Source organism: Balaenoptera acutorostrata, chromosome 4, assembly GCF_949987535.1.
Source record: "Balaenoptera acutorostrata chromosome 4, mBalAcu1.1, whole genome shotgun sequence".
Classification (NCBI taxonomy): domain Eukaryota; kingdom Metazoa; phylum Chordata; class Mammalia; order Artiodactyla; family Balaenopteridae; genus Balaenoptera; species Balaenoptera acutorostrata.
This window is the reverse complement of record NC_080067.1, coordinates 45839975-45866766: the sequence shown is the minus strand read 5'-3', so window position 1 is coordinate 45866766 and position 26792 is coordinate 45839975. Positions and strand designations below refer to the sequence as shown.

At 47.0% G+C, this 26792-nt stretch overlaps 1 protein-coding gene across 2 annotated transcripts in view; it reads left to right on the top strand.

The window, feature by feature from the left end:
* The first annotated feature begins 4017 nt into the window (after nt 1-4017).
* The window catches only part of CARD8 (caspase recruitment domain family member 8), a 37375-nt gene continuing 14600 nt past the window's right edge, over nt 4018-26792 (top strand). For both annotated transcript variants that reach the window (XM_057545953.1, XM_057545952.1), the window contains exons 1-6: nt 4018-4322; nt 13628-13659; nt 16493-16537; nt 22232-22273; nt 22606-22635; nt 26418-26462. In XM_057545953.1, the coding sequence (XP_057401936.1) occupies nt 4291-4322; nt 13628-13659; nt 16493-16537; nt 22232-22273; nt 22606-22635; nt 26418-26462 (226 nt within the window). In that variant the 5' untranslated portion in view covers nt 4018-4290. The remainder of the gene's footprint in view (nt 4323-13627; nt 13660-16492; nt 16538-22231; nt 22274-22605; nt 22636-26417; nt 26463-26792) is intronic.

The following is a 26792-nucleotide window of genomic DNA, read 5'->3' as shown; positions in this document are numbered from 1 at the left end:
AATGTTTTTTATAATATATATGAAGATGCAGGGAAAATGGTCTGGAAGAGACACTCCCAACTGAGATGAGTAATTATCCCAGCAAAGGATTAAGCAATAACCACCACACACAAAAATCTAATCATTGACCTTACCTAGAGAGATCCCCAAGAACAAGCCCCATTTGGGCCTCCGAGAAAGAAGACACACCATCTTCATGGATTTAACCAAATGTGCTGGGCAAAATCATACACCAATATATTTAAATAAAAGGAGAAGGAGATGGAAAAATAATCACCTTATCCCATTGCTCTCCTCTCCCACTCAAATAATGCCTTGGACTCCACTCTCTCAGGCAAAAAGAGCCGAAAACTAAAAAGTGAAACAAAATAAAGATGAAGAAGTTAGCTCTGGGCCAGGGCATGCCAATCATTTGCAGGACCCTGGGCTAGAGTACAAATGGACATCCATATGTAATATGTCTAAACATGTAAAAGTTATAAATCGAGTGAACGCACTGTTTAATGAAATATATTTTGTCTTCCTGCCTTGACAAATATTCCTGTCAAATATTCATTTGATTCATTTGACAGGAAGGACAGGTCAAGTGAGACTTCTCAGAGTCGTACACCAGCACGAGGCAGCATTTGGAGAGCCAGCGTGGGGTCCGTGGGCTTCCCTCTTGGTTTTCCGCTGCTGGCCCGTCTGTGTGGCGAGGGGCTCTGTGTACGTGTGTAGGCCACTCGGCTTGCACACACAATCTATCCACATCCCTTTAAACGGCTGCACCTGGTCTCCCTGTGCCCTGGCGTGGGCTCTCTAGGGCTATGCCCCAGCCTTAGAAAGCTGGACCTGGGGAAAGGCCTATGCTGGCCCTGGAAGTGAGCTCAGGGCCATTTGGACAGGGATGTGGGGTCTCTCATCCCCTGAGACTGGTCTAGAAGTGGGAGGCAGAGCACAGGCTCTGGAAGGGTACATCCCTGGGGCCTCATGGACTCCTTAGCCCGTGGGAGGTGTGATTGGAGGAGGGCCATGGAAGGGTCCTCTGAAGCCAGGGTCCCAGGGTTGGGCTCCCTCTTACACTGGTCTAAAGTCGGTACTATTCTTGGTTTGGGGATGTCCTGGGCTCAGGTCCTGATGAGTTAAGGGATTTCAAGGGTCATTTTGACTATGTTATATATAGATCCCAAGTCAGTGAATTAACTTATTCTTCCCACTTTGTACAAAACATGGATATTTAAAAATGTGCATTAAGACTTTCTTCTCTATGAGAGATGCCCAGGACTGGGTCAGAGACTGACTGATGAAACCAGATCTACCTCTTTCATCACATCCCCTTATTTCACTGGAGTAGCGGGCAGAATCGTTGACACTGTAACTTGTTCTCTCTCCCTCTTTTGCAGAGTGAGTATGGTTGAATTTACCTAAAAGCGCAAATGATGTGATTCCACCGCACTAACTGTAGGATCTTATTTCCTTTTGTATGAGTTATTATTTGGCTGCATAACAAATTACCCCCAAATATAACAGCTTAAAACAACAAATATTTATTATTTCATAGTTTGTGTGGGTCAGGGATATGTAAGTGGCTTAGCTGGGCAGTTGTGGCTCAAGGTCTGTGATGAGATTGCAGGCAAGCTGTCCACCAGGGCTACAGTCGTCCCAGGACTCAGGTGAGGCTGCAGGATGCTATTCCAAGTCCACTCACATGGTTTTTCAGGCTTTAGCTCATTTGCTTGTCATATCACAGGGGACTCCTGGAAGCCAAAGGAGAATTTCCGGAAGGAGAGAAGAGTGAGGCAAGAGTCAAGTGAGACAGTGGCATTTGGAAAAGGGTACCTCAGATCTGGCAGCTGCAAGGTAACTTCCCAAACCAGGGTCTGCCAACAGGTGCTGTGTCAGGCTACTTGGGGACCTTACGAAAAATACACCAATAGTATACATATCCTTAGCGTTAATAATACTGTACTGTATATTTGAAAGTTGTTAAGACATTATATCTTAAAATTTCTTGGCACAAGAAAAAAACTTTTGTAATTATGTGTGGTGATGGATGTTAACTAGACTTATTATGGTGATCATTTCACATATATACACGTATCGAATCATATTGTTCACCTGTAACTAATAAAATGTTGTCTATCTCGATAAAAAAATACTAGTTCCTAGACCCACTTTTTTTTTTTTTTCTTTTGCAAGGAAGCTGAAGTCAAGAAAGTTAAATGACTTCCTCAAATTCCCATAGCTAGAAAAAGACTGAACTGAAAAAGACTGGAATTCAGGCTCATCTGGAAGCCACAGTTCCTGTGAGGAAGCAACGTACAAGGCTGGCTCCCCACAAACCCAGGGGAACATGAACCCTGGCTCTCCATTGACCGCCAGGCAGCCTTGTGTGAGCTTGAGTCATAGGATCTGTACAAATCCTGGTTAGCTTATACGTGAAGAGGGTGTAATATTTACCTTGTGCTATTATTGTGTCGACTAAGTTATCTTTAATGCTCCCTTGCCAAAGACCACTAGGAATATACCTATAGTTTAAAAATTTGAATTTATTACTCATTGCAGTGAGGGAAATGTACACCATCCTGGAGGTGTGTCAGTGAGAGGGTATTAGGAAATATTATTAAAGGATTTGGGTTTTTGTTAGTTGATTGGGGGAGGGCTTAGGAAAGCAGGGGTCATTCTATGAGTGTGTATCTTCATAAATCTTATCCATAGAAGGGCAGACCAGAGAGAGGCTAAGGCTGTTAACTGGCAAAGAAGCAGCGGTCACGCTAACTGGCCAGGATAGCTGTGTGTCCACTGTGGCTTGGACAATGTTCATATTTTGTCTGTGTTTAGACATGATTAAGGAGTCTTGTTCTTGTCTTCATCTGTCATGGTCACAGAGGGGCCTTGTCTCAGGTTGATGTTCTGAGAAATTGTCCACGTTTATGTTTAAGAGAAAAACACCAAGGCCCAGTGATAGCACCAGGCCAGCTTTTTCCCAGAGTATAAAATATCTTATCATAGTGCTGGACTCACAGGTGTTCCATCCATCGGGGTCATGACTTTATTGCACACACCCACACTGCCAGCGCTGGACCTTTGAGTCACAGTGAGGCAGGTAAGGGGTGTTCTGGGGTGGAGACATTTGGAAGAATCTAAAAGACAGATATCCCTTCAAGCTGCAATGACCCATTTTCTTCCCCAGCTTCAGGCATTACATGAAGCCATTTCCATGAGGTCAAGGGTATGTCAGCCTGTGGAGAATTTCAGAAAGAGCAAAGAGGGGTCTACAAGGTAGAGGGCCTATCCCTGACTCTGCCTTGCCTCCTTCCTGCAGTAAAGGCATTCTGAGCACTTACAGGGAGTCAGACCTGAGCTAGATGCTGTGTGACACCCACCACCTCATGGAAAAGACAATCACGCTGAAAAACGCGGTAAAAGAAAACAGTGTACAGTGAGGATCACCGACAGTCTAAGCAGTGGTTCCCACACTTTCCTGAATATTGTAATCACGTGGATCTTTGAAAAATACGGATGACTGGATCCCACTGCACTAACGTAATTGGTCTGGGATACTACCCAGAGCATCGCGATTTGAAAAACTCCCTGGGTGATTCAATGTGCAGCAAAGTTTGGGAGCCATTGGTTTAGTCCATCCATCCTTACAGTCTGGGGTGGGGTTGGGGTCACACAGCTGTTTTATCTTAGGAAGCTGTGGTCCCTCATCCCAGACACTTGTATTTAGGTACAAAATCTTAAAGAGAATTTCAGAGGGCTTACAGATCCTAAGAAGAGAATCTGGGAATTCCTTGTAGGGGGCGGGCTGTCTCGTGAAAACCCCCCAGACACAGGAGTATCCAATCCCAATCAGAGTGACATGAGCTCTCCGTCCCCTCCAGAATGGCGCTGGCCCTTTCTCTTTCACAGAAGCCTCGGCATTAGTGTCACCAAACCTAGGTCGGGCATGGCGGTAAGCAGCTACCGAGCGGCCGGTGTGCGCACGTGTGAGAGTGTGCGCACGTGTGAGAGTGTGCACGCCGGCGTGCACGCGCAGGGCCGCCGGCGAGCGTGCGTTTCCGTTAGGGAGCCCGGGCGGCCTCCGGCTGCGGCGGCAGCAGCGCGCCCGGCGCCCCCTCCCGCCCAGTCCCCTCCCCCTGTGGCTCTCGCTCGCCCTCTTCCCTCCCCCGGCAGCGTCGGCCGCCTCCGGGTGCGCAGGGCAGCGCTCGGCACTCGAACCCCTTCTGCAGGCGCCCCGGCGCCACTCGAGCGTCGAGCCCCGGGCGCGCGTATAGTCCTCCCCCGCCCCGCAGCCGCCGAGCGACGATGAGCCGAGGCGCGGGGGTCGCGGAGAGCAGGTGAGCGCAGCCGCGGGGCTGGGGGGTGGGGGTTTCGGAAGGAGAAAGGGAGAGCGGGGGTGGAGTGCGGCTGGGCCTAACATCGCCGCGTGGAGAAGGGGCTTTGCGGTCTTTAGCACCCTCCACCGCAGGCTTTGCTTTTGCCCTTTCCCGGGCGGGGCGAGGGCTCCACTCCCGCCCCGACATCCCCGCTCGGGCCGCACAAACAAAGCGCCCTTCGGCGGCGGTGCCTGCCCCGCGCGGGCACGGAGCATGGGGGAGGCGACGCGCCGTGCTTCCCGGACTCCGACCCCCCTACCCCCGGCGGGGGGCCCGGGCGGTCGCACCTGGGTCGGGCGGGCGGCGCCGGGGTCGCGCGCAGGTGCTCGCGCGGAAGGCGGTGGCGCGCAGCTCGGAGGCCCAGGGCACCCTGCCCGGAGGCGGGGCTACGGGCAGCGCTGCTGCCCCCTGTCGCCGCGGCTTCCCCAAGCCCGCTACCCGTCTCCAGGGCGGCGGCGGCAGGTGGGCCCGATTTGTTCACATACACCTGGCGGCGGGCGGGTGAGGAGGAGGGCAGGTCTCCCTGCGGCATCCCCTTTGCTCTCAGCGTGTGTGGACCGGCGCCCTTCCCGCCTCCATGGCGACTCCCCGCCCCCGAGGCCCGGTTCTGCTGTCCTCGTGTGCCCCCAGCTCTCGAGCTTCAGCTCTCTGGAGCTCCTACGCCCTCTGTACCTGGAGGAGGACTGGGGAGGTTTTACTGAACACCATCGGCGCTTTGGCCACCTGGCTGTCAAGTTGAGTTGAGAGCAGGATTATTTCCTTAATCCCTTTTTGCCCATGCGTGGGACACCCGCGCGCCCATCATCCCCTCAACGCCCCCGTGGGGCCCTAACAATGTCTTGAGCACAGTAGGCGCAAGATCAACATTGCTTGAAGGATTTCTGCTATTACTGTAAAGGCAGCCAATGCTTCTGTGTGTTATCAGCGTCCCACAGCCCTTTAAAAGCAGCCGCTTTTTACGTGGGAATGTCTATTAAGAGCTGGTTTGAGATGTTGTGGTCGAGTTCTCCAGGACTCACTGTCATCTGCAAAAGCAGGCTTTTAGATGTAGTGTTTGGATGTAGTGTTTCAGCAGAAGACACATGATGGCTTGTTTGTGAAATATATCCTTTAGGTAATCCTCTCATTGCAGTAAATACTTGCAGGAAGTCCAACCCAAAACAGTGCAGAAACGCTCGGCGAAGATTGAGACTCTGCAGAGAATTTACTTATGGGATAGTCCCTGACACAAAAAGAGTTTCTGCAGGATCAGCTAGAGGAAGAAGAGAATGCGGAGGTTTAAAGAGTTCACTTCAGTTTTTCGTGGATCATTCACGGAACATTAGGCCCAGCTTCTCTCAGGAAGGAGGGAGGGATTTTTTGGTTTTGTTTTGTGTGTGTGTGTGGGTGGGTGTGTTTTCCTCGTCTATTCTTTAAAACACTGTTGCAATCAGGAAGACAGTCTTAGAAAAGTCTGTTGTGGATGAGTTTTGCTGTTGAATTTCTTGAAGTTAGCATGAATAAAACTACACTAGGACATAAACTGTGTCTGCTTGGAATATCAAAAACACTTCTTTAGAGGTGGTCAGTTAACAGCAAGACTTGTAAATGATTGTTAAAGAGAACTTTGAATCAAATTATGGCTAAAAGTAAAGTTTTGTTCCTCAAAACAAAAGAGGAAGTGAATTGAAATATAGTGTGTGAAATTAGCACAGTTACTTACACAGAGCTAAGGAAACCTCTACCAGCCTTCCTAGTATTATTCTGAAATGTGGGCCCTCCCCACCACTTTCCATGAAAACTTGTTAGTCCACCACCTCTGATCTTTCTGGCCTCTTCAGGGAGATCGTTGCTAATGTGTCATTTAAACACTTCAGTGTGGTAACAAAGTCCATATAATTGTGTGTCAAACAAGGGGGAGGTGCAATTCTCAGTAAACTGTAAAGCACCCTACAGATGTTTGCTACAGTTAGTTGTAATTTTTAGTAGCTGCACAGTATGCCCCTCTGATACTTAGCCATTCCCACATTTTTGGCCATTTGAGCTGTTATTACTGATTTTTCAATATTAAGGAAGTCTCTGTTTTATATCTAATTACCACATTCTTTCTGTCATTTATTTGTCCAATGAACATTTTTTTTTTTAATAGTGCGAACTATATGCCAAACAATGTGTTAGATGCTGGGGATGTGGAATCCTTGGCTGCACACACGCACACACAAACAGACACTCATACACACTCCTTGTTCCTTTAGTTCCCAGGGGTTATAAACGGCTTATAAGCAAAGCACAGGAAAGCAGTGCAATAAAACCATTAATCTAGGTGTACATCAGACCTGGGCTCAGGGAGGGGAGTAGAGAAGGGATCCCTTCTACTGGGCTGAGTCATGGGAATCACCCCACCCCATCCATCCCCAGTAAGGTGAGCTCTCCTTCTTGCCCACCCTGGGCACTTATGATTGCTTTCTCTTCCCTCTTCTTCCTCTTCCTCCTTCCCGCCTTGTCCCTTCACTGCTAGAAGTGTTCCAGCTGCCTCCCGTCTCCCTTAAGCCAGCTTAGTTCCAGCCCTTTTCCCTCCCTCTTGGCTCCACTTCCCTTTGGAGTACATTATGCAGAGATTTCATTGGCAGTTAGTTACAAGGAGAAAGAAGGGAGTAAACCCCGAAACTGTTCCTCCTAATTCCTGCCACCCCACAGCAGCCGTTTGGGCTATTTCCCCAATGCAGTCACCTCTTCCTTCCACCTGGGGTCATTCTCCATTCACAAACGTGGCCAGTAAAGTCCTATATAATACTTTTCCTTTCCCAAGACACTGAAAACCCTTCCTGTGTGTGTATGTGTATACAGTCATACAGAAAACACAGCATCTTAAGTGCACAGCTTGATGAATTACCACAAAGTGAACACATCTGTGCAACCACCACCCAGGTCAAGAAATAGAATATAACACCCTAAAAGCCCCCCTTGTTTTCCTCTTACTTTCCTGTCCCTCCTCCCCAGAGGGACCAGAGATTAGTTTTGCTAGTTCGTAAACTTTATAAAGATAGAATCATATAGTATATACGCTTTTGTGTCTGGCTTCTTTTTTGGCATTGTGTTTGTGAGATTAATTCTCTCGGTTGTGTGTAAGCAGTTTTTCATTCTCATGGCTTACAGGGTTCCATTATATGATGATATCACATTTTATTCATCCAATCTCCTCTTGATGAACACGGTAGTTTCCAGGTTTTGTCCTTTAGCCCTTTGATGCCCAAAGACCTACCCATTTCACTATTATTTTTGCCTACTGGTGTAACTGAAAAAGAAGGGAGAGGGTAGATGAAGGAGCCGGCCTGGAGAGCCAGGCCTGTGGATTTTTTATCTTTGCTGGTACTAAGTGTTTTCTGAAGCACTGAAGCCTGTGCTCTCATTCAGAAACCTGAACACAGAAGAAAAAAGCTACGGGATGGCTTCCATCATGGGTGGGCGAGCTGATTGCAGTTGGTGGTCTTTGGGATGCTTAGAATAAAAGAAACTGGGTGATAATGGGAAACCAGCCTGGCTTGGGAAGTGTCCCCTGGGGGCACTGACAACTGGCGGCTCGACCCTGACCCTCCCCCAGGGCCTGGTCCCAGAGGGCTTGGTACTCAGGAAGTCCCTCTGTCCTGGCCGGTGTGGAAGAGGCTGTGTAGTTGGCTTCCAGAGCTTGATTCTGAGTGAAAGCAGTTTCCTTGGAGTATGTTTTAAAGTTACCTAGCCTCTTGAGGGGTTTTTGTCATCTGGTACTACAACTTCTTTTCAGGGCGGTCTGGCTTTTGTGGTCTGGGGGACTGAGATTTTCTTTGGGGAAATGCTTGAGCCTTTTGGACTCAACACAGGCCGTGTCTGAGCCTGTAGAATGTCAAGGGGTCTCACAGGGTCAGACATCCTCCATGAAAGATGCTGATGACAGCAGACCCTGCGTTGTTGACTTCCTCCTTTGCTCTCAAGCTTCAAATCTTCCCAAGGGGGAAATACAAAGACTACTCAGTGGACTGAATGATCGCATCCTGGGGTTGCCATCCGTTTGGTTACCGTTAGAGTTTCTCCACCTCCCTGTCTCTCCTCATCTCCTACCTCTCTCCCCCTGAACACACTTGCTTTCTTCCTGTTCCTGGACCTTGATTAATTCCTTCCTGCCTCAGACAGAAGCTGTGCAACATTCTCTTGTCCATTCTTGTTTGTCCTTTGTGGCTCAGTTTAAACGTCACTTCCCCAGGAAGCCCTCTCCAATTTTTCAATCTTAGACAAGTGCCCTTGAAGCACTTCCTGTCTCAGATACAAGAAGACAGTCTTCCCCATCAGGCTGATGTGTTCTTGAAGGCACAGACCCAGTTGCTTTGTTCACTTATGCCTGGCACATATCCATCCATTTTTGTTAAATGGATGAATTGATGGGTAAACCAAGGGGCCTGAGACAAGTTGTGTGAGACTGTCTCTGCTTATAATTTGCTGTGTGATCTTGGGTGTTCATTAACTTCACCTCTCCTAGAGTCTATCTCCCTCTCTGTAAAATAATGCATCAGGCTGGAAGATCTTGTAGGCACCTTTCCGCTTCAGTTTTTTCTGAGTCTAACAGTGAGAAGATCCTACTTGAGGGGTAGCATTCTTTGAAAATGCAGGCTGGCCTTAGCATCATGGTTTAAGTGGCCTTAGTTACACGCCCGTGTTCTTAGCATAAGAGCTCTGTTCTTCCCAGTTCATCATAGCCTGCTCTGGGCTAAAACTATAGCTTATATTTGCTTTTATTTTGCTCTTCCAACGTCATATACATTTATTTATTTCCTGATCTGTCTTCTCTTCCATTAGTGTGCCCCTTGGGGACAAGGTTCATGTGTCACGTGTTACTTTTATATCCCCTTTGCTTAGCACAGCACCTGTGAGTTAATTTCAGTTGATGAAAAGAGATCTGTATTACAGAGAATATTACTTTCATTGAGATTATTCTCTGGAAAGTATAGCTATTTCATGATTATGCAGATTAACTCAAGTTTGTGACTAACATAAACTCTTTTCCACTTTCCTTAACCCATTTAACTTCTTCCGGCCTATTTCCCAGAAGGTTGATAGAGGCTAAAAGAAGTAAAACACTAGTTGGTTTAATTCTGGTGAAAAGTAAAAGGAGGATTTGGGGCTCATTATGGGTTTAATTATACCTAATAACTAAGGTCCCTGAGCCTTATTTCCTCATCTGTGAAACGGAGATGACACTAGTTCAGTATCAAGGACTAAAAAGGTTGTTGCAATGAGCCCATCGATGGGCTTGGGGTCCTTGACTTGGGTTCAGGCACACAGTAAATATTTTTAAAATATTAGTTAAAGAAAAAAATTAGGTATTATATTACATTTTTATTTTCACTCTAAGAATTGCTAAAGATCTTTAACTGGAGAATTATTACTTATTGAGCCAGATTTGAGCGAAATCCTTCTGGCATCTACTATCCACCTGTCAGGCTGGGAGTGGAGGTGGGAGAAAGGCTCCCTCAGGTTGGATTTTACTATGTTGAGATGCAGGGTTTTTCTCCTCCCGCTGAGGGAAAGGGGCCTGTATTAGACGGGGCCTGGGAGCTGATAGGCATGGATGGGGCGGCATTGAAATTATACCTAGTCATCATGGTTGAGTCCCGATCAGAATGTAAGGAATTTTAAGTGATATTAAGTAAATGTCCAAGTCCCTTCCCTGCTGATCTTCAGCCCCTAGATTATACTGGGAACATTTGGAATGGGTACTCTCTCTCTGTGGTTGCCGTGGTTTTCCTTTTAACAAACCACATGGAAAAAGCAGAAAGGAAGAGGATGTGGGGAACTAGCTTCCATGTAGTGTGTTAGGGAGGAAGAAAATCTTCCTCGACCCTTCTGGGTTCTTCTGGTGTAAGGATTAAATTGACATGACACAGATTAACAGGAGAAAGTCACACAAAAATGTAATAACAGGGACACGTGGGAGATACCGAGGAAAACTTGAAAAAGGCCAAAGCCCTCACCTTAAATACCATCCTCAGCTGAAGACGAAAGAGGATGTTGAGGGTGAGGAGAGTGAGTTCTGGGAGGTCACCAGGAAGAGCACGGTAAACACAGGTAAGGTTGTGATGCACATTTAACTCACTGCCTTCTCCACTGATAAGATACAGACTTGGACACAGTTGCAGACAGCGATTTCCCTTACAAATGTAAATGTTTCTGACAAAGGGTAACTCCTGCTTGGTTTTCAATGTTTTTTCCCTTGCCTGCTGTTTCTTAGAGAATAACCAGCTTAAAATAATTAATATACCAAAGAGACATATTTTAGGGTAGCAAATTCTGCTACTCTGTAAAGTGGCTAGGCCCCTGTGGGTCCCCTGGGATTGCTCCCTCCACCCGGCTGTGACTCCTGGAGCTGCCCTTTGGGTGGGCTCCTGCACCTCGGGGCTAAGTCTCCTCCCCTATAACTGTCGGGTGTTTTAGTACAGAGAGCTGGCCCTCTACCCTGCAGCCTCACTACATGGAGAAAATAAAGGTTTTCCATAAAGGTTTTCTGGTTTTTAGCAGAAGTTCTGTTATCTAGACGCATGTACACACATCTGGAAATAAAGATAAACAGCTGTAGAAAGGGGAATATGAAAGGGACAATTAAGAGAAAAACGCGATTTGTCATTGGGGACACGGAGTGGGTTTTAAGCAGACATATTTTGTACAATAAGAACGGCTAACTCTCAATACATGTTCTCATAATTATGTTTAAATTAAAAGGCACAACGACTGCATTATAAGAGGTATGAGTCTGGAGAAAAAAGATGCAGTGGTTGGCTTTTTCTTTTATGCATTTCATTGGGAACCATATTTTAGCCTTTTTTAGTGTCTTGAAGCATTTCCTAATTTCAAGTTTACCACCACTCTCTGACCTTTTGAGCTGGAGTTTAGGATTAAAAAATAAGAGGACTTAGGTCTGAAAATGAAAATACATGTTTTTCCTAGAAAATACCAAATACCAAATACTTGGGAATGTTTACCAGAAAAAATCTTGATTCAAGGAGGTTTTCAAAATCTGGAGGCTCCTGACTAACTTGACTGAAGAAGAGGAAGGAAAGGGCAAGCAGTTGGTCTGCTGCTTTTGCTGTTTTCTTCCTCAGTTTACTTTCACTACCAGGATTGGGGTTTGGGGTAAAGTGGTGGGGAGTGGAGGGAGACACGGTACCAGGCAACTGTGGGGCTTTGAAGTCATAATGCCCTAGGGTCAAGTGCTTCTTTTCTGTTTGTTAGCTGTGTGACCTCAAGGAAGTTAATGAACCTCTCTGAGCCTCAGTCCCTACGTTTATGAAATGGCCTTCATAGGCTTATTGGGATGATTCAGTGAGAAAATGCAGAAAGATTTTACACCCCCATAAGTGCAAATAACATCATTGTTGTTTTCTGCCTGCTTTTTCATTTATTCATCAAAGATTCTGATTCGGTGGGCCCAGAAAAAATGGTTTTTAGAAGGCACCCTGTAGAGTTCTAATGTCCTCAGTCCACACCTTGAGAAATGCTGTCCTTAAGGGATGAGGAGCAGTTTGGGCATCAAGGGGGAGGGCAGGGCTGTCACGTACGTGAACACACAACTCGAGGGGATACCCCAACATTGTAGTACATGTCCATGGAGCACACATAGTTGGGGTACCTGACCTGCAAGGCCACAGGCGGTGACCCTTTTTGGGGGAGGGTGCAGAGAGTGGTGTGTGTGTGTGTGTGTGTGTTATGCAGGGTATGCTTGGGACACTGAAGAGCTTTCCCTCTGAGGGAGCACGCAGGGTGGGAGACGAGGAAGCAGGGTGGGGACTCATGCCAAGGAACTCAGGCTTTGGCTAGGAAGTGGTGAGAAGCCACAGAAGAGTCTAGGCAAAGACATGATTAGGTCATGCTGACGGTCACATGAGGGACGAACCAAGAGAATGAGACAGTAATTATGAGAGAATATAATCAACCAGCTGGGTGGGGAGAGCGCTTGAATGGAGGCGGAGACAGTTTGCACTGAGAAGGGGACAGATTTGAGAGATGTGCTGGAGGAGGCGGAGGAGGTTAGGAGGACACGGATGGTGCTGCTCGCTGAGAAAAAGGGAGCAGGAGCTAGTGATGGCTTGGAGGTCCCAGTTAGGTGACCTGGTGAGGTCAGGAGGAGCAGGTTTTCGTGGAGAGGGGAAGACAGTGATTAGTTAAGTGCTGACCGAAGTCAATGGAAAGCGCTGAATTGACCCTTGGGCCCTGGGCACCTGGAACTCTGGGAAGCGGCCTGGAAGGGGGCAAAGATTTAGGATCTGAAACCTTGGCATGAAGGCGAGCATGAGGCAGTGTGAGGAGGGTGCACTGATGTGATCCTGGGGCACAGCGATCTAATCCCCGGGAGGCTGGGGCCTGGAGCCAGGAGATGGAGCACATGGAGAGGGGAGAGGCCACTGAGGCAGGGGAGGGGGGAGGGGGGAGCAGACCGGCTGAGAGGGACTGGAAGCCACGGGGGGGGGGGTGCCGGGGGGGCGGAGCCTGTCACGTGCTTCATCTAAAGAGAGAGCGGGCACTAAAGACGGAGAGGGCCCATTGGGTCTGTCGGACAGGAGTCCTCGGTGGCTCTAGCTTGGGTGGTTTGGGTAACGTGGAGGAGCAGAAGGCAGGTGGCTTTGATTCTGGGAGAGGGTGGGGAGTGGGAAGCGGAGGCCGTGAGTTCCCCCGTGAGACTGGCACTAGCCGGGCAGAGGGAGTCCAGGCGGTGGTGAGGGTGGAACGTCAGGTCAGGCGGGGGAAGGACCGGTTAATTGAATGGGAGCTGTCCGAGCCCTTCATTCTCAGGCGTGCTGTGTCTGAGGGAGGAGGCCAGAGAAGCAGGTGAGAAGACCTGGGCGAGGGAGGGCGACTCAGGGAGCAGCTCTGGGAACCAGGAGGAGGGGCTGGGGGCCAGCGCGGCTGGGCTGGGCTGGGCTGGGCGAGGAGGATGGATCGCTGGAAACGCGGCAGAGCAAGGGGCGTGGCGGGCACGGGGATGCCGCGCAGCGACCCAGTGCAGCGGCGCCGGCGGTGCCGGGGTGTGAGCGAGCGGACAAGCTGGGCTTCAAGCGCACGCTCCATAAGCCCCATCTATCCCGTGGTTCGGAGTCAGGCCGTCGTAGGTGGGGAGTGAGAGGGGCAGGAAGAGCCTTGAGGAGGGAGAGAGTTCTTTCATCTGTTTCTGGAGAAACATAGTATGATCATTTTGAAGACTTCCATAATTACTTTGTATAAAATTAGTATCCGTTTATAAAACTGTTTTTCTTTTCTTGTTCTAGTGATGATCGCAGTGCCTCTTCGGAAGAAAAAGGTATGGAACTCTTACGTCAATGCTGAGTTACCGAAAACTTAACCTATACTGTGGAAATTTGCATTTTTAGAAAATGATTTTTTTATTAATTTTCTTTATTGGCTGCAGTTTACATTCATGCATTCACCAACTTATAGAAATGTGTTAAAATAATCAATAGGTTAGGATGATGCGATAATGACAATTTTTCAGAATTTTCTTTAAGATTGTGTTTCAACAGATATTCCAAAAAAAAAAAAAGAAATGTAAAGAATTTGGGCCTTTGTAGTTTTTATAACTTAAGAATAGAAAATAAATGCTCTTACATCTCTCTCCTTTTAAACTCTGACTCTAACGTTCTTTTTAACCTTATTTTAAATTCAATAAAGTAAGATTAGGGAAGTATTGTCAACTGAATTCTATAAATGTTCCATACACAATGACTGGATATTTTCTTTAATACTTGAGTGTTGTCGTCAATTTTAGATACTTAATGAAAATAACAGCACACAGTTCTATCCCTGAAAGTGGGTAAAATAAACACTTTTATTTATTTATTAAAAAAAATAAATTTATTTATTTATTATTTATTTTTGACTGCATTGGGTCTTTGTTGCGTGCAGCTTTCTCTAGTTGCGGCGAGCGGGGGCTACTCTTCATTGCGGTGCACTGGCTTTTCATTGCAGTGGCTTCTCTTGTTGCGGAGCTCAGGCTGTAGGCGTGCGGGCTTCAGTAGTTGTGGCACGTGGGCTCAGTAGTTGTGGCTCGCGGGCTCTAGAGCACAGGCTCAGTAGTTGTGGTGCATGGGTTTAGTTGCTCCGTGGCATGTGGGATCTTCCCGGCCCAGGGCTCGAACCCGTGTCCCCTGCATTTGGCAGGAGGATTCTTAACCACTGCGCCACCAGGGAAGCCCAATACTCCTTTATTAAAGGAAGGTCTTGGTCTAGGTTTGGGGGTTGCTGAGGGTTGAGTCCTCTTTTTGGCCTGTGCTGCTTGTTATTAAAGGCTGTAAACAGTGTGTGGGGATGTATTTCTTGCTTTGCCTCCTTCTCTTTATCGTGTGCTGCATGGCTGCGAGTCCTTCTGGAGGGTGGTTCCGAGGCCACTTTAGTTGTTGACCTGTGTCACTGGACTGCAGAGTGGCTTAGAAACTCCTCAGCTCATTGCTGGGCCACTGTCTTACTTTTGCAAGTTACATATCCCTCCTGTGTTTCATTTTTCCAGCACAGAATAATAACCTGCCTAATAAAAGTATCCTGATTAAAATCTAATAACAGTTTCTGTAACATTTGGCTGGAATGTGTAGTGTATGGGGCTGTCATGAATCTGTCAAGTGTAGGGTTGGATCTGGCCAGCTTTTCTGCTTCCTGGTGCTGACCTCAACCTCACCCGTCCCTCTATTGGCTTTTGCCTGTTTCTGTCTGCTTGAGATGCCTCTCCCTTCCTGCACACTTAACCTCTCAGGCTTGTTTCAGCGCTACCGAATTCAAGGACTCGTGCTGAATCCCTCACCTGCAGTGAGTGGTCTCAATTTCTCTCTTGGACCAGCAGAATACTGGCCTTCCTTCGTTTCGTATTGTCCTGATTTCTTCATTTATCTATGCACGGCCACTGCTTGTCCGCACACAGGCTGTTTGCTGGGACATGGATTTTCTCCTAATGCTGCAGAGTGCCCATCACACGGTGGACACTAAGTCAATGTTCATTAAATTGAAGGGACAGTAGTCTCTGCCCACGCCCAGGGGAATTAGTCAACTGGTAATTAAGACCCTGTTGTTCACCAGCCTGGCGTGGGTGAATGTTCCAGACAAACGAAATGGAAGAGTTGTGTGTTTCATGAGCAGTCTAATTGAGCATGGCGTAAATACAGACTAGGGACATGGTAGCTAAGGGGCAATCCTTCCCTACACAGAAATGCTCTTGCTCTGTTTAACATTGTTGGTAACTTCTGCAGCAGTTACCCCTTCTTCTCCTATACTATAATATCTCCATTCCCATGCGCCCACACTGGCCTAGGCTCTCATCACTTCATACCTGGATCTCTGCAGTGGCCTCCGTGTCAGGCTCTCTGGAGTCTAATGCATCCTGAACGTCAGTACCCCCCAGTGTCCACCAACATCTTGGGGAACACCAAGGCCCATTCCAGCTTGAAGCTGTCATGTAATTCTGCGTTTCCATGTTATTCCGCGTCTCCATGTCATTCCCTGTAGGAGAACCATCCCCCAAGGCCAGTTCTTCCTAACTGCATTCCAGGTCCTCCCTAGTCTGGTCACAACTTATCTGGCCAACTTTACATCCTCACTTCTAACCTATTTGCGTCATTTCACTAAATTGTTGACAGTTGTTTGCCTGAATTGACTGTTAACTGGGGAAGGACACTGATTCTTTGGTATAGTAACACCACTGTCTGCCCTTCAGTTACAAAATCTAAAACCAGGTGCTTTTTTTTTCCTTTCTGGTGTCAAGTTACTTAATTGCCAGGGATGTTTTTAGGGAGCTGCTGAGTTAATCAAACAAAGAAACAATGCCCTTTGGCACAAAATTGAGAGATTGCCAGGGATCCAACCAAATGTAATTATAAAGTTTGTTGGCTTTCTGTTTGCCCTCTCTTGGAAAAGGCTTATGGTTTCTTGGGCTAAATCTTTTTTCCTTTGAGAATATGGCATTGTTTACCATTGGTAACTGGGCATTCATTTGACATGCAAGGCTGCTTTGGCTCTAAAGAGGTGATTCAGTTTACGGAATAGGGTGCTTCTGTTATTTTTGGTTTAGCAGCTTTTACAAAAATGGACATAATCTTCTATTTTATCCTTGCATTTATACTATTAAACTTTGTTTCTTTCTCAAAATTTAGATTGCCCCAGTCGCAACCTAGATACTTCAAAGGACTCTAAATCAGGTAAGGGATATGATTAATATTGGTAAATGCCCAAATGAAATTTTTACAAAATAACCAATTCATAGCAAGATAAATTACAATTTATCTTTCTGTTTTACTTCAAACAATCTGAATGAAAGGTAGGGACTTTCATCATTCTACTTGAAAGAGTTGAATGAATTTTAAACTTTCATGATTACCTAGCCTAGTGAAATCAGTGACTTTAAGGTTTGGTGATAAAGATGTACTTAGTGAAACTGAGAATTTATCTGACGGGGCAGTCAGGCCATTTTCTAGATTGGCTCCACTAACCTAATAGAGGGCCCTCTGTGAGCCCAGCCAGGTGGTGGATACTTGGCTAGGGTAGTCCTGGAAGGCTTCCCTGAGAAGGTGATGGTCGACTTGAACTCTGAAGCATGAATTGAGGTAACAGGGCAAAGGTGGGGAAAAGGGTTGTCTTAGTTCAAAAGACTTGCAGGTGTAAAGGCCCTGATGTGGGAAAGTGCACAGTGCTTGTTTGCAGAGGCTGGAGAAGGTCAGATGACTGGAATCAGAGAGAGAGGGGAAAGGTGGCAGGGCCATAGTGTGTCTGCAGAGGCAGGCGGGGGCTAGATTACATAGGCCCTTTGGATTAAAAAATCTGTTCTCTGGAGAAGATGTACAAATGGCCAATAAGCACATAAAAGATGCTCAGTATCATTTCAGGAAGTTACAAATCGAAACCACAGCAAGATACCACTTCACACCCACTAGGATGGCTATAATGAAAAAGATAATAACAAGTGTTGTCAAGGATGCAGAGAAATTAAAACCCTCATATACCGCTGATGGGAATGTAAGTTGTCACAGCCATCTGGGAAAACAGGTCATTCTCAAATAGCTAAACAAATTACCATTTGATCCAGCAATTTCTCTCCTCTGTGTATGCCCAAGAGAAACTTGTGCGTGAATGTTCACAGAGTTATTCATGATTGTCAAAAGTTGGAAACAACCCAAAAGTCCATCAAGTTTTAAATGCATAAACAAAATGTGGTATACCCGCTTGTATCACTTTGCTAGGACTGCTGTAACAAAGTGCCACAGACTGGGGGGCTTAACCAGCAGAAATGTATTGTCTCACAGTTCTGGGGGCTAGAAGTCTTGAGATCAAGGTGTTGGCAGGGTTGGTTCCTTCTGAGGACTCGGAGGGAAGATCTGTTCCAGATCTCTTTTGTTGGTTTGTAGATAGCCATCATCATGGTCCTATGATGTTCTTCCTATGATGTGTCTCTGTGTCTGAATTTCCCTTTTTTGTAAGGACACCAGTCATCCTGGATTAGGGCCTACCCTAATGACCTCATTTTACCTGAGGTAAATACCTCTATAAAGACTCTATCTACAAATAAGGTCATATTCTAAGGACTTCAAACAAGAATTTTCTTTTGGGGGGAGGAACACAATTCAATACACAACACCATATAATGGAATATTATTCAGCCATAAAAAAGAATAAAGTGCTGATACGTACTACAACATGGTTGAACCTTGGAAACATGCTCAGTGAGAAAAGCCAGGTACAAAAGCCTGTGTATTATGTAATTCCATTTACATGAAATGTCTAGAATAGGCAAATCTATTCAGGCAGAAAATAGAGTATTGGTTGTCTAGGTCTGGGAGGAATGGGGAGGTTGGAAATAGTTAAAAGGTACAGGGTTTTTTTGGGGTTATGAAAATGTAAAATTGATTGTCATGATAGATGTATAACTCTGTGAATATGCGAAAAGCCATTGAATTGTACACTTTGAGTGAATTGTATAGTATGCAAATTAGATCTCAATAAGGTCGTTATAAAAAAAAAAAAAGGTTATATCAGAAGAAAAATATCCAAAGCTTGTTGTCCAGAAAAAAATCCACGTGTTTTCTTGAAAAACTTATGCTCGGTCATGTCTGTGCCCAGGGCCCTGCTTCCCGAACAGTTTGCTGGGACTGTGGTTTTTGCACACTTGATTTATTCCTGTGATTAGGTTTATGTGGAATAGAATATACTTCAGGACAGACAAGTAGCAAAAGTTGTCCCTCTGATTTGTTTCCTTACTCTTGTCATTTCTGAGAACAGAGCCAGCTGGCAATCTTGTTGCCAGATGGTAGAGTTTTTATTGTTATATCTGGAAAATTAAGTATATTTTTCTCTTTTTCCTCAAGGTAATATTGTACAGGTTTGATGATTACATCGGCTATTTTTATGAGGTTTCCATGTTCCTAGTGACGAAAGGGGAACAGTACCTAAAGTTATGCGAAGTACCCTTTGGTTTTAACGTTAAATAGAAAAGGTGAACTATGGATTTGTAAGATATAACCAAAATGGAGATTAAAATGGGATTGTGCAAGGTCACCTCTCCCCCAGCTGTCTGAGAAAGGAGGAGAAAGTCCGCTGCTGGTGATAGTGTCCGAATCTAAAGATGAGAGTTAAAAGTGTGTACCCGCAGAGTTTAGTCCAGCCAGTGGGTACCACAGGTTGTCAGGTGAGTGAAGGGACAGACACCTCAGGCCAGAGTGGGGTGGAGCCTTCTCAGCTGGATGAAGGGAGGCTGGCCTTGTCAAGAAGCAGAGGGTGATCTTTGTAAACTGAGAGCAGAGCTGATTTGGGGTGCAGGGCAGGGCAGCGGGGCAGGGCAGCGAGCCCTGGAGGGGAGGCGGGAGTGAGCCCTGACTTGGCCCCTGGGGTGGAGAGGGCGCGGGCTGTGCAGCCGCTGTCTCTATCTAGGCTGAGAGTATGTGGAAGGGGCTGTGGCCTGCATTCCCCGGCTGTCTGCCCCGAAGTGTCCAACCCTCAGAGGGGAGAAAGTGCACTGGCCTCCGGACCAGATAAGGCATGGGACCTGCTCTTTCAGTTTGCCTGCTTTCACATTCCCTCTGTTCCCTTTCTCACCTTTCTCTCCTTTTATTGTTTTTTTTTAAAGTAAAGTTTATTTTTAAAAGCTTAGCTTTTTTTAGTTGAATGCAGCGGATCAAAGGAAGGAGTATGGATTTTGTCCGCATCTAGGCTGGCGTTCTGAAGGACAGCTGGGCGTGGTGAAGGTGGCACCCATCAGAATGAGAAACTGGGAGAAGAGAAGCTCAGAGTCGGGGGTTGTTTGCGCACCAGCTTCCCTGAACAGGGGGCCTGCTGCCAGGGCTTTCACCTGCACAAATATGGGAAGGGTTTAGTGCTTGTAGTAGCAGGCTTGGACTGGCCTGTCACTGGAGTTTAGGAGTGAACGTGACCTATTAGTAACACTTATTAAGTGCCTACTGTGTGCGAGGCCCTGGGCTGGTCCCTTTTCGCAGACATCTTATTTAGTTCTCAAATTTGTGCCGTGAGGCAGAAAAATGGTCCTGGGGGCTTGAGCAGGCTCACAGGGCAGGGAGGCAGAAATAGAATCAGGAGTCCTAGGTCCAGAACCAGAGGAAAGGCGAACGAAGGGTTGGCCCCAGACTCCCTCTCCCAAGGACCTGGGGCAGAAGGTGGGCCTCACCTGGGACTGGTCCAGGCAGAATTACAGCCCTGCAGAGGTCCCAGACTGCCAGAGGGAACCAACAGAATAAAGAGGGGCCGTGGTAGGGGCTGCTTGGCTTTTTAAAGCTGGGCAAAGCATTTGTTCGTTCACACATTCATTCATTCATTGAGCATCTGTATAGGGATGGGTGCTGGGGAATCAGGGTGGTGAGACACAGCCTCAGTCCTCCGGGGCTCACAGACCAACAGCTAAGCAAGCAGGCACTGCTTGGCAGCGGGGTAAATGTGGCAGGATGGATCAGGAAAGAGGCACGGCTCACCTAACTTGGTGGGGCAGAGGGAGACTGTCAGCAGAAGTGACATTGGGCTGGCTCTTAATGGATACCTAGGAGCTCTGGAAGTGGGGTCCGGGGAAGGGATTTCCAGGCAATGGGATGGCATCTGTAAGGGCTTGGAGGAAGGAGTGGTAATCATCCTGGGGTACAGCTTGGGGCACGAGGAAGTGATTAAAATGGGTTGATTCTAGGCCAGTGGTTCTCACCCCTGGCTGCACACTGCAGTTATCTGGGGACCTTTAAAAAAAATACTGCTGTTCAGGCCCCATCCCAGAGTCCCAGGCATGGGTGTGTTTAGAAAGCTCCCTAGGTGATATCAGCGTGCAGCCAAGGTTGAGAACCACTGCTCTGTTCTTCCAGCCCTGGAAGACCAAGGCCATGTCGTATCGCTTTGATCTCCCAGCACCTGTTTCAACGCCTCACCCTCCCCTCAGGCATGCTCTCATGCAGGAGTCTGCCTCCTACTCCCCCCCCACCCCCACCCCCGCTCCCCCCATCCAATCAGTCACCAGCTCCTGGGTGTTGAACTGCTGAAGTAACAAGAAGCATGTTTCCAAGTGTAACAACATGGTTAAGAGGGCAAGTTCAGGCCAGACTGCCCAAGCTGAAATCTTAGCTCCAGACTTCCTGGGCCGGGGATGAGGGGTAGTGCCCTGGTGCTCGCGGTGTTGCATAAGTCAGTTAACTGACCTCAGCTTACCTCATTTGGAAGTGAGAGTTAATGTGTAAGTATATGTAAAGCCCTTACGTAAATATATGTAAATATATGTAAATGTATATATATATGCAAAGTGAATAAATAAATGTAAATGAGTGAATACACGTAAATGAGTCAGTATATGCACAGTGCCTGGCACATAGTGAACACTCTAAAAAGCTGCTCTTAGCTGCTGTATTATCGTTCTCATCTTTATTCTCAAATCTTTCCATTTCTCCGTGTAACTATTGTCCGTCCTTGGTTTCAGTAGTTGCGTGCAGGGAGGGAAGATCTGAGAATAATATTAATAGCTTTCTGTGTATTTACTCAGGGGACCCTGAGCCTGCGTGGAGGGTGAAGTGGGACGTGCAGTTGAGGGGAGGGAGTGGAGGGGGTGAACTTGGCTGAGCAGATTCTGCCTGGCGCTCATCTGGCCAGCCAGGGGAGGTCCAGGGTGCGCCTGGAGGTGGAGGTCAGATCCGGATTTGGGAGTAGGTGGCAAGCCCTCTCAGGGCTCTTGAGGTGGAAAGAAGGCTGGAAGTGGGGAGTGGGGGTGGAGTGTGGAGAGCTGTGCGGGCAGGATTGGGTGGTAGGGGTCTCTAGCTGTGGGAACCCTGGGTCTACCCGTGGGAGTCATGGGTCTGGGGTTTAGTGGGCCTTTGGGGACATCAGGGAAAGGATTCCAAACTAGTTGTGGGAACAGAAGCCTGATTGCCGTGGATGGAGGCGCTGAGTTGGGCGTGAGAAAGGGGAGGGAGCATTCTTGGGGACCGCTCTTTCCAGAAGTAGTTGAACAATATAGACTGTTTGTCCTATGCTTCAGGGAAATGGCATTTACACTACAGTATTCTGCACTGTTGTATCATTGAACTTTTGCATGGAGCCTTCTAGATGTACAAGTGTGGGTCCAAGACGGGAGCAGCAAGGGCAGGTCAGGCTGGGTGGGACTTGGGTGACACCCAAATAAAGTGATTATTGCAGCCAAAGTGTGATTTGAGCTCATACTTAAGCAATTAAAGTATGTTTTATCCAGCTCCAAAGAAAGATAAGCCTTCTTTTATGTAAACCAGGCTAGTTTGGGACTTAGTGCGAATGGATTAAAAGAAGAAATTAGTTGAGTTCGGATCTGTTTTATTATATGTATAATTAAAAAAATAGTTCCTACTTCTATTCATTGTGTGCTTCTCCTGGCATATGCTTTTTTTTAGGTGACGACAGCAGTTCCGAGAGCAGTTTGGAAAGTGAATCTGGTGAGTTATCTGTGTATGTGTTTCTTTAATTACAGAATTCTAGTTAAACATAGACACCTTTATTTTTATTTTAAAGTAATGCCCAGATCACTTACATTGCTTGAGGACATAATAATTACTAGTGTCTTTTTTGTGGAGTACTGAAAAAGTACTTACATAGTAAATAATTTCTAGTTGGCAAGCAAAGTGGCAAAACAGGATGAGCTGAAGAAGAAAGACAGGAAATGGTTGCTATTGGTGAGAGGCAAACATTTTACCTATTCTCCCATTAGCCTGTGTTTTTTCTTAGTTGTATGAATCTGATTTAGACCTTTTTTTTTTTTTTTTTGTAGATAATGAGGAGCCAAACCCAGAAAAAACAAGTGAGTATATCCTTCCTTCCTCTGACTTTCTTTTTTGTTGTTGAAAGGAAAAAAGACGGATAGGCTTTGAGATTTTTAAGTTGCTAGTTGCTTGTTCATGATCTTTTCCTGTGTAAAATCGGGTTCAACATTGGGAAACGAATAAGCATTTTGAAAATTGAAGCTCAGTAGACTTGGAATACAAAGGATGTGTTCCTGGTCTGCATTGATGCCAAGACTCTGCATGTGTGGTTCTGCCCTCACGGTTCCCAAAGGAGAAGAGATTGAGGGACTGACTGAAATCTGCAGTGTCAACCAATCTGCCGCAGCAACCTTGGCTTCCTTCCGAGGTGGTCACCGCTCACAATTTATCGCAGAGTAAACTGTTTGCTGCTGAAAATGTTGTAGATTTGTGGTTTAAAGTTTCTGGCTTGCTCTTCTGGCTGTTTGTGAACAACTTGAGTATGAAACCACTGTAAAGACGTAGATTCTAAATATAAAATTTGGTTTTGATCTAAAGTTTTGTGAAAGACTTAGGAAACAAATGTTGCATGACTAAGCTTATATTCTAACTGATTTTATTTTACTGCAGGATTTTTTTCCCCCAGTTCTTCGAATATAATCTGCTTATGAACACAAATACTATAGCAAGGCAGTCAGAGGGCTCCTTTGTAATATTTTAAAATTAATGAAGTCTCTTCACTCAGAATTCCTTCTGTCTTTAATCTAATTCTCTCTGCGGTTTCCCAGTGGGGAACCCGTGAAGGTAATTATAAGCTCCTTGCAATCATGTTATGTATTGATAAGAACCTGTAATTATTTCTGTATCACACTCGTGGAGTAGATGTCACATTCTGATACCCATAAGGAAAGAATGTGTATCAGCCCTCCTACTCCCAATCCCCTTTATACATTATAAGGACTATTTCATCCTGCAAAATGCAGTCAGAAGTCTAGCCTCCAATAGATTGGATTAGGATAGAAATGAAGTCAGAAAGCTGTGTATTGGGATCTGGTCTTTGTTGTCCCTGGTTAATAATTGAGTAAATGGCCGTATGGACACAGAGTCCAGAGGCAAGGCCCTCAGGGTCCTGGAAGCCAGGCCTGGACCAGGGCCTCACTAGGGTGGCAACCAGGTGGAAGACATTTGAGTCAGAGAGGCTCAAGATAGGCTCATATTTGGGTGGGAGGACACGGTCAGTGCGGTCAGACAGGGCATACGTGGGTCAGGGAGCTGCTGGACCTGGCCCTTGGCCAAATTAGACTCCTGGATGTCTTTGGCAGTGCAAGTGGGTGGGCTGAGGATGCTTGTTTCTGGAGCCCCGAGGCTATCCACGGGGCCCTGCCTTCCCCCAAGGTTATTCTCTTTGTTAAAAGACCTTTTATCCTCCACGCTGGGGGGAGAAATCGAAGAGACACCCCCTCCCCCGCCCCCCGCCATTCACCTCCATTCTCAGGCCAGGTGGAAGGACCAGGCGGGCCGCCCTGGGATGCTTAACCTTTCTGTGGACTGGCTGGTGATGCAGGCCCACCCATCATCCTCGTGATCGGATATGCCTTCTACTCATAGGCATGAACTCTGAGGTCGCCTCTGTCGTGTGGATTAAAGAGAAGCTGTGATTTATGTGTTGGAGAGAATTGCATCAATTTCTCTGCTTTGGCTGGGAAGACCTGGTGGAAGACTCAGTTTGCTGGGTGGTTAGGATTCCCTAACCTCTTTTCTTTTCTCTGCTCCCAAGGCAGATAGGTAGAAACAAAAACATGGGATGTGGAGGAAATGCAGTGTAGATCAGCGGTCCCCAACCTTTTTGGCACCAGGGGCCAGTTTCATGGAAGATGATTTTTCCATGGACCCGGGTCAGGGGGGTGTGGATATGGTTCAGGCAGTAATGCAAGTGATGGGAACGGTGATGGGGAGCCCCAGATGAAGCTTTGCTCGCTCGCCCGCCACTCACCTCCTGCTGTGCGGCCTGGTTCCTAACAGGAACCGGGGGTTGGGGACCCCGGGTATAGATGATAGCCACTAAATAATTTAGAATTTTATGATGCTTTTTAGGATAGTGGCTGTGGAAATATGATTGAAGAATTTTGTGGTGCAGGACTTGGGTCAGTATTTAAGAACCTTTGGATCTATAGTATTCTGAGTCCAGAATTCTGGATACTTTTAGTCTCTAGTTTCTATTTCATTATAATGCTGTTTTTTTTTTTTTTAAATAATATTTATTTATTTATTTATTTATTTTTGGCTGTGTTGGGTCTTCGTTTCTGTGCGAAGGCTTTCTCCAGTTGCGGCAAGCGGGGGCCACTCTTCATCACGGTGCGCGGGCCTTTCTCCATCGCGGCCTCTCTTGTTGCGGAGCACAGGCTCCAGACGCGCAGGCTCAGTAGTTGTGGCTCACGGGCCTAGTCGCTCCGCGGCATGTGGGATCTTCCCAGACCAGGGCTCGAACCCGTGTCCCCTGCATTGGCAGGCAGATTCTCAACCACTGCGCCACCAGGGAAGCCCCGTAATGCTGTTTTTTAAAGCTGGTTCTCTCTTGCAACTCCCGGTTCCTGTATAATGAATGCCCTGATAGCCGGCAGCTTGTGTGGCCAGGGCTGGAGCAGCATCCTGGGGAGAGTCCGCACCTTCCGGGCATTGGTGGTGGCCTAGGACCTTCCACACGTGGTGAAGATGCCTGTCCTACCCATGGGCTCACCCTCCCAAAGGTTGTTCAGAATCTTTAAAATATAAAACCAAGCATTCAACATATTAGGTCTTACCCCAAGTGAAGGGTTATTGTCTGCTTTAGAATTCTTTAATTTTTTAATGAGTTCCACCCATTGCCCTAGCAAAATAATAGTTAATAACAGTTAGCTAGCACTCACTGAGTGCTTGCTGAGCGCCAGGTGCAATACCTACCTGTAATTTTATTTTCTGTCTTTCTGGGGGTGGTATTATGTTAATCCTCATTTTACAGATGAGGAAAGTAATGGACAGAGAGGTTTAGTACATAACTAGAGTGCCCAAGCTCATGCAACTAGTGGCCGGTGTAGATAATAGGAAAATTCACCACTGTTCCCTTTCATAATACATTTTTGTATTCTGGAATTCTAGTCATTCAGAAAGTGAGCACTTACCAGGCCCTGGTGTTACAGTCCTCATGAGGCTTACATTCTAGTGGGGAGAGAGACAGGAAGCAGAAACACTGAACTGTATAGTGTGCAAGGTGGCAGGCAGTGCCCTGAAGAAAATGGAGGGGGAAGAGAGGTGTCAGGCAGGCCCTGCTTTGGTCGGGGCGGGGGCATCAGGAAAGCCTCTCCGATAAGGCGACATTTGAACAGAGACTGCAAGGATGTAAGGGAGTGAGCAGCGTGAATATTTGTGCTAGGAGACAGTAAGTGCAAAGGCCCCGAGGCAGGAGCGTGCTTTGGTGTGGAGAGCGGCTCGGAGTGACAGGAGGGCAGTAAGTGTGGGGAGGCTGATAGCAGCTGAAGTAGTGGGGAGCCAATGGAAGGAGTCTACATGCTAAATCAGAGACGCTTACAAGATAGTTCCAGTTTAAATATGCCTAAAATCAGATGTCAACTCCTCTCTTACTTCCAAGCTTATCTCTAACTCTGTACTAACCTGAAGGGCTGATGCCAGTCAAGCTCTACCTTGGGGATGATGACTCCAGCTTAGTTCCCGACTCCTGGCCACCATGAAGGGCTCTTCACTGGGGGCTGCAGCTGTCCAGCTGAGACGCTGGCCTAGGTGAGGAGTAACTAGTGAAGAGCTCGTTCATGACCACCTGTGCCTCCGTCCCTTCTTGTCTCCGCAGATGGGGAGCTAAGAGGGTCTTCCACCGAGGAAGCGTCTAATCAGGGTAAGAGCGAGGCAGTGCCCTTGCCCTCTCGTTTTCTCTAATTCATCCCGTTCTGCCTGTGCCTGTGGTGTGAGAAGAGTATTCTGAGAGAGCTGTTGCTTCTGTGCCAAAAGATCAGCTAAAGACTTAATGTGCCAAAATGGGGTGCATGGAAACTTAAGAGTCGCTTCCAAGCTCGTTTTCATGCCTTAGACCTACAGCGGGACTCACAAGCATGATGCGTCATGTGGCACTGAATCCACTCACGGAGGTGTTTAATGTATGTTTAAAGTTCCTGTTGGTTGTGAAGCTGGAGATGGGGGTTTGAGTGATTTACCCTGTGGCTGACTT